General features: G+C 37.6%; 1 protein-coding gene across 1 annotated transcript; it reads left to right on the top strand.

Moving 5' to 3' along the window:
* Nucleotides 1-6900: 6900 nt before the first annotated feature.
* Nucleotides 6901-7866, top strand: LOC114687681 (olfactory receptor 7D4-like). The gene has a single exon (XM_028862272.1). The coding sequence runs from the start codon at nucleotides 6901-6903 to the stop codon at nucleotides 7864-7866; it is 966 nt and encodes a 321-aa protein (XP_028718105.1).
* Nucleotides 7867-8100: the final 234 nt, after the last annotated feature.

Below are 8100 nucleotides of genomic sequence, written 5' to 3' on the forward strand. Positions count from 1 at the left end.
ACATGTCTTTTTTGTGCCAATATTATACTTTATTACTATGGCTCTGTAATATATCCTGGGATATGGAATAGCTACAAAACAGAGAACCAAATAGATTATGTATAGAGTGAGGAACTAGTTATAAGGGATAGATTTCCCTAGGAAGGGGAAATAGAATAGATAGTTATGGTTAAATGGGGTTGAGGCCTGGAATGGGAGGATCAAATCAGGAGGGGGAAGAAAGAAAGTAATGAAGAAGGTAATGTGACAAGGGAAATCTAAAATTCAGGGCAATTTGAGGGATAGTTTGGTAACTACCTAATGCAGTAGGAGCTTCCTAAAATGTACACATATGTAAGGGCAATATAAATGAAATCACCAAATAATGGAGGAGAAAGAGCCCCAACTGTCCATCTCATCTCCAAATGAAGTTTCCAGTACTGGAAATGGGTTATATCTAATTAAGTTGTGGACCAAATGGACCCTGTGGGATACCCCAAACTATCCAGGCTTTTGTCAAGGCTAAAGGTTGTTCTCAACAAAGTGAAAGCAAGACCCTATTTCTGAAGACAACACCTGCATAACTCATTAAATAGGGATAAGTAGAGCTGCTACCTTCCTAGAGCCTTTACTCCTATGGGATAATGTTCTTAGTACTGAAAACTACTCTGCAGGTCACTAAAGGAGAAAGGTAAACACCAACCCAATTCTAAACTCTTTGACCTACAATGGTGTCCTGTTCACAAGGTATGCTAGTGAAATGGCGACACAAAGCTTTTCAGAGTAAGCAATCAATGTCTGATTTGATATAAAACCTACTCCATGAGATGGAATCTATATCTGATGCTGCTTAGGTGACCGGAATCTGAGACTAGATAGTTTAGTGCCCTAGAGGAAAATTAAATACTACTGTTCTACTAAACTACTACATTCCTTTAGTAATCAAACGACTCTTAGTGGCATTCTGCTATACTCATAGATCAGTACCTGGCTAAGCCATCATTAGAAAATCTTCCTCCAGCAGAGCATATGAAAAAATAAAGAACCACATCTAACACGAAGAGATTGAGAGACCTAGGAACATTCTCTTTTAATAGGATGTCTCCATCAAATCCCTCACCTTGGGACTTAGTGAATTCTTTAGAAGAAGAGGCTGAAAGAGTTAGAAATCCAGAATAATGGGGAACACCAATGAAACATGACCTTCTAAACCCAGTAGAACTGATGCACATAGGACTTTTCAGAGACAGTGGCAATTTGCACTGGGCCAGTACAAATCTGTACACCCAGGGTCCTAGAGCTGGAAGGAGAAGTGAATACATGTCCCCACTCTAATCCAGAAGCTATCTCCAGTTGACAACTTACAAATGGAAAAAAAAAGTTTCCCCAAGGGAGTTTCACTGGGGAAACAAACTACTCTTAACAGTAGGCCACATGCCGAGGAGTAGATGGCTAAGAAAAAAACAAAACCATCTTTGACATGCCTTTCATGTCAACTTGACACGAGCTAGAGTTATCTGAAGGGAGGGACCTCAACTGGGAAAATGCCTCCATAAGATTCTGCTGGGTCCTTCTCCATTGTGGGTGTTATCATACCTGGACTGGCAGTACTGGGTTCTATAAGAAAGCAGGGTGAGAAATCCATGGGGAGCAAGCCTGTAAGCAGCATCCCTGGTTTCTGCATCAGCTCTTGCCTCCAAGTTCCTGCCTCTTTGAGTTCCTGTCCTGGCTTCTTTCAGTGGTGGACTATGATGTGGTAGAGTAAGTCAAATAAACCCTTTCCTCTTCCAAATTGCTTTGGTCATGGTGTTTCATCATAGCAATAGAAACCCTAACTAGCATATGTTTGGAGGTTCTTTGTCTCATAATGTTATGTCAAGACTTTTTTTTCCTGCTTCTCCACTCCCTTCCCCAGGCCTTTTGTGTATTTATTATGACTTCCAGTTGTGTTTTTGTGGGATTTCTGTATTTGTAAATGTATGTCTCTGCATCTATGAGTTTCTTCTGCTTGTTCTTTGACCCTTTAATTTCTGATTGTTTTGTCATATATAATTGTTTTTGTTTATTTATTGCTGGTTTTGTTATATAAATGTTATTTTACATTATGATACCTTAGTTGGCTGTTTGTTTTATAAAGAAAGACAGAAAGGGGTGGATCTGTATGGGTAGGCAGGTGGGGAGAAACTGGGAGGATTTGGAGTAGAGGATACCCTAACTAGAATATAGTGCATGAAAAAACCTTATTTCAATAAATTTTTTAAATCAGCTACCTGTTTTGCAATGAGACCAATATTGAAAATTCAGTCTGTGCTTATAAAAGATAATAGAAGATGTCCATCTCTGAAATAACATCAACAAAGAGCATGGGGAGTCACAAAATTCTATATCAAGAAGTAGAATTGAGAAATCTATATAGCTTGTATTGTTGTTGTTTGGCTCTTAATTATCCTGCAAAGCTTAAGTGGTTAAGGTTTGGGCCCCAATTTAATAGTCAGAAGCAGGGCATTGTGGAGGTCACCAGAATGTGAACATTCTGACCTCATCAATTGGTTCATTCACTGAAATGTGAATAATTAAAGAGAAATTTCCAGTTTGTAGAAACTGTAGAATGTGTAACATGATTGTGGAAAGTGGGCTAATCATCTCCAGGTTCCTTTCTCTGTTTTCTGTTCATGAAGTAAACAGTGTTGTTCCTATAAACCTTCCACTATGATGTGGGGCTGCACCATAGCCTAAAAGCAATTCTGTCTTTTAGCCAAGAGCTGAAACTTCTAAAAGAATTTTATATACTCTTTCTTCCTTCCTTTATTTTGTGATTTTGTCCCAACAAAGAAGCCTAACACTTTTATTTTTATTTTTTATAAAACATTCAGTGTCTATCTTTTATTCTGATTTCACCTTGCAGAACTCTATTTTATTTAAGACATACCTGGTGGATGTTCATAATAATATAAACAAAATTGTACATTCCTTCTTTTGGGTTTCTTAGAGAATTCTTTAGGATCTGGACACAGACCAAAGTTTGATCCAAAAGGATTTTTTAATGGTTAGCATTGTAGAGATCTAGAGATGGTGTGGATACAAAGTTTCTAAAGGAAGCTAGGTACTTCAGAGGCCACACAAGGAAAAAATTACTATATGAAGAAAAAGCCTAAATGAACTGGACTGTGCCATGGGAGAAGGTGAATCTTTTATGAAGGCTCCAAAGTCTGTTCCCACAGGGGAAACATAGAAGGATAAATTACTTCCCTCACTCCCATGAAGGAAACTATAGAAACACACAATCAAAACAGTAATTTATTTAATGAGAAGTGAGATAAGTAACTCTCCAAGTAATAACTCTGTAACTTCTACCCTAGATAATAGCCCTTGCCAGGTATCAGTTTCACCCAGAGCCTCTTTTGAATCTGATCTGCTGGGCATATAATGTTATACATTGAGGGAAAGGAATCATAGTAGAATTCCAGTTTTCAGAATTTCCATGGTGGTATCGAAGCTTTGAAAGGAAGATGATGGAGCAGAGGTAAGAAAGTCACCAAAGATTCCAAGTATGCAGTTTCCTGTGGATAGTCAGAATACTGAGGTAGATAATGTACACTGAAGCCAAATAAACAACAGAGCAAGACTATCCCAGCCTCACGATGCCCTACAGCCCTGATTCCATCTTTAGATCTCATCTCCTTTCAGTTTCATCTAAGGTTCAGAGCTTCCTTTCTGAAGTCCTTTACAAACTCATTTGAATGTGTTCCCGAGAGGGGACACTGTTGCATGCATAGCCCTACATTCTGCAAGGAACAGTGGAAGCCAAACGGTGCCCCCTGTTCATTGAGCGTATCAGTGAAGAACCTACCTAAGTATAGAAGGAGTAGAGGGATATAGCTCTGTGAAGGAGTTCTTGTCCTGGCTTCCATCTCCAGCACTGTAAAAGTAAACACAAAAGTGAAAGGACGTCATTTTTGCTGATCATTGAGGACTGCAGGAGAAGACAGTAGGTAAGGTAGGTAAGGACTAAATTATGAAATTACTTAAGATAATCCTGGGATTGTAAAATATTGAGTGGATTTTTGCTTAATCGCTGTATAAAGAACTTTTCTGTGTGGCTTTTGTTCACTTATTTTCGTTGTTTCCAGTCTCCACCTCTCTATTCCTTCATTTCATTTCCTCCTTCTGTTTTCATATTACATGCGTTTTATTAACTTCCCCACTCTCTCCTTTAGAAGTCTTTATTTTTCCTCTCATAGGTTCCTTTCTAGTTTTCTGGCTGCTACACACATATACTCATACCTAAATACACACAGATGCAGATGCACACACATGCATACACAGAGAGAGGAGGGGAAGGAGCTAGATGAGAACAAGAGAGAACAAGCAATATCTCCTTTAGGGATTTGGTAACCTAACAATATTTTTCAAATTCCATCTATTTTTATGGTGAATAAAATTCCATTATACTAATGTACCACATTTTTATTATCCTTCTATCAGCTGAAGAATGCTGAGGCTGTTTCTATGTACTGGACAGTATGAATATGGCAGCAATGAGCACTGATGTACCAAGGTCTCTGTGGTAAAATATAGAGACATTTGGGTATATGCATGAGTAATAGAGCAGAGCTATACTGCAGTTCTCTATTTAGTTATTTGAGAAACTTCTGAACTGGCTTCCATAGTGAATGCTTCAGATTACATTACCAGTGAATGAGGGTTTTGCTTTTCTCATATCCTTGTCAACATTTGTTTTCTTGATGATAGCCATTTCGACTGGGGAAGAGACAGAATCTCAAAACAGTCTTAATTTGCATCTTGATAAAGTTGATACAGTGTTTCTTTATCTTGAGCAGTTACTATTTCTAACATAGTTAATAATCTTATTGCTAAACTGGATCACATGGATCTTGACCAGAGCTACTGGAGGCAGGTCAAAGACTATATTTGTGTCACTCAAAGCTCCAGAAAGTCAGGAAGGACCTATGTATCTTATTTTTGAGACAGTGTCTATGCAGCTCAGCCTGGCCTTAAACTTGATATTTTCCCATCTTAGCTTCCCAAGTACTGCTTTACAAATGCGTGGCATGTACAGTTTTCTCTTCCCTATCCATAGTCTTATTGTATGGTGTGGCATGCATTAGTAAGTCCACTAATTGTGAGTTAAGGAAAAATAAGAAGGTGGAGCTGGAAATATACATATCACCAAATATCTAAAGACTTTCTCAATCAAGATAAATTATCTTCATAGAGGTAGAAACTAAGACCATGCACTCTGCAAAAGGCATTTCAACTTAAAGAAAGAAATCTCTTATGTAACACATGGATAAAAATGAAGACATTCATACTGGAGCTAAGAAATTCCATTATGAGCCAGAAATTAGTATCTAAACATAAATTAAGGCCTTTAAAAAGCAGTAAATTGAGATAAAGATATAGTAAGCTTCCATTCCCTTTATATTCAACTGACACATCTTAATGATAAACGGTGCCTTTCTTTTTGGCTAAAAGGTTGTTCATGTTGGTTCTTCTGTTTCTATAGAGGTAAGGATTAAACTCAAAGTCATACACATGCTGAGTACCCACTACCACTGACCTACATTTCCAGACTTACTAAAGGGTTTTGTGAATAAGGAATTGCTTATAGTCCCACTTGGAGTGTTTTTCTAAACTATCTTCCAGTGAACAAACATTTATAGAAATAGTTTTTTTAAAATAGTCATTCCCCTGTATCTGCACACAACGAAATTCCCTTTGGATGACTCTAAATCTGTGGCTGTTAAATCCCTTCTATAAAGTGGTACAGCATTTGTGTAGAAGCTCCATATACTTCTGTATGTATTAAATAACTTTTAGGTAATATATTATATACTAATATAATATAAACACTATAGTAGTTTTATTGTGACTTTGAGAAACTGAAAGAAATATATTTTAAATGAAGACATTATTCAACATATTACTATAACATATTTTATAAATTGTATATATACATATATTTATATATACACAATACATATTATACATACATATATATTTGGGGATTTTTTCTTCTTGTTGGAGATATAGTTTTGCTACATAGCCCAGGCTGCCTCAAATTTGCGACCCTTCTGCTTCATTCACCACAGTACTGCAATTAGGGAAATGTATTACCATGCCTGGCATGATTTGCTCTTCTTGTTTTAGTTTTTATTTTTGTTTTATTTTGTGTCTCTCTTCAAATTGCTGAAGATCAAAATTTAAGACATCTGCATGATAGGCAACTGAAATAATTTTGATATGTGGCCTATTAAATCCATAAAGTGTAGGACTCATTGTCCAATACTGTCTGTGGTACAGGAAATGTGAAATGAAAATGAACTAGAAAAGACACAGTTGCTTCAATGTAAAGAAATTGAAGAAGAATGTAAACAGGCATGGAAAATGTAAATGTATGATGGAGTTCTTGAATTGATCTTTGGGATTAAGAAATATTATGATGGAGCTAGAAGGATGGAGAGGACTCACAATACTAAAGTAACTATAGTGGGATTTCCTACAAAATATTTTCAAACTATCCTTCTTTTGATCAAATGAAACAGGATAGTCTGGGGAAAGTATATGGATAATAAAATATTGTCAAATTCTACATCCCATAACTGCCTATCTCAACATTTTCCTGGGATTTAAAGAGGCAATTACTACAAGGCAGAGGGGAGATGTCCAGAAAACGGGTTCTTTCCCAGAAACTTTGTAGAGGAATTCAATTGCTATCAGGCAGGAAAGACGCAATGGACAAGACACTGCAGGAAGTGGTCATGGAAACAGCAATCTTGGGCGGTAAAGCAAATTAAAACATTTGGGATAAAATACAATGCTTCATACATGATTTTGAAATTCATGATGTATTCTCATTGTAACTATGCTTGCTTCTTTCCAGGCAAAGACTGTAATTATATGGAGCCAGAGAACTTAACAGCCACTTCAAAATTCATTCTTTTGGGACTTTCAAAAGAAAATGATATCCAGCCACTTCTATTTTGGCTGTTCCTGTTCATTTACTTGGTCTGCATCATAGGGAATCTGCTTATTATCCTGGCTATTGGCTCTGACTCCCACCTCTGGACTCCAATGTATTTCTTCCTCTCTAACTTATCTTTCACAGACATTTGTTTCATCTCCACCACGGTTCCTAAGATGTTAGTGAACATCCAGGCACAGAATAAATCCATCACCTATGAAGGCTGCGTTACCCAGATGTATTTTTTCATGTTTTTTTCTGGACTGGATAGTTTGTTACTGACCGTAATGGCCTATGACCGGTTTGTGGCCATATGTCACCCCTTGCACTACATGATTATCATGAACCCTTACCTTTGTGGTCTTTTACTGCTACTGTCTTGGCTAATCTGCCTGGCCTATTCATTGTTACAAACATTAATGTTTTTGAGGGTGTCTTTCTGCAAGAAAACAGAAATCCCTCACTATTTCTGTGAACTTGCTCAGATGCTCAAGCTTGCCTGCTCAGACACCCATGCCAATGATATCCTGCTCTATTGTGTAACTGGTTTGCTAGGTATTATTCCTCTGTCTGGGATTCTTTTCTCTTATTCTAAAATCATCAACTCCATAGTAGGCATTTCATCTGCTAGAGGGAAGTATAAAGCCTTTTCTACTTGCGGGTCTCATCTTTCAGTGGTCTCATTGTTCTATGGTGCAGGCCTTGGTGTCTACCTCACTTCTCAAACATCCTATAACTCCAGAGAGGGTTCAGTAACCTCAGTGATGTATACTGTGGTTGCTCCCATGCTCAACCCCTTCATCTACAGCCTGAGAAATAGGGATCTGAAGCAAGTTCTTAGAAGACTGTTTCATAGCACAGGAGATAGGTCTCAGTGTGATAATATAAAAATGGATACATGAATCTAGAGTTTTGATGATCAGTATATTCCTATTCCTGCACACATTACATTTTCCTGTATTCTTTTTTTTTTTTTTGGTTTTCGAGACAGGGTTTCTCTGTGTAGCTTTGTGCCTTTTCCTGGAACTCACTTGGTAGTCCAGGCTGGCCTCGAACTCACAGAGATCTGCCTGCTCTGCTCCCAAGTGCTGGATAAACGTGCCCACAACGCCTGACCGAGACAGAGATTCTTAGTA

Source organism: Peromyscus leucopus, chromosome 7 (genome assembly GCF_004664715.2).
Source record: "Peromyscus leucopus breed LL Stock chromosome 7, UCI_PerLeu_2.1, whole genome shotgun sequence".
NCBI lineage: Eukaryota > Metazoa > Chordata > Mammalia > Rodentia > Cricetidae > Peromyscus > Peromyscus leucopus.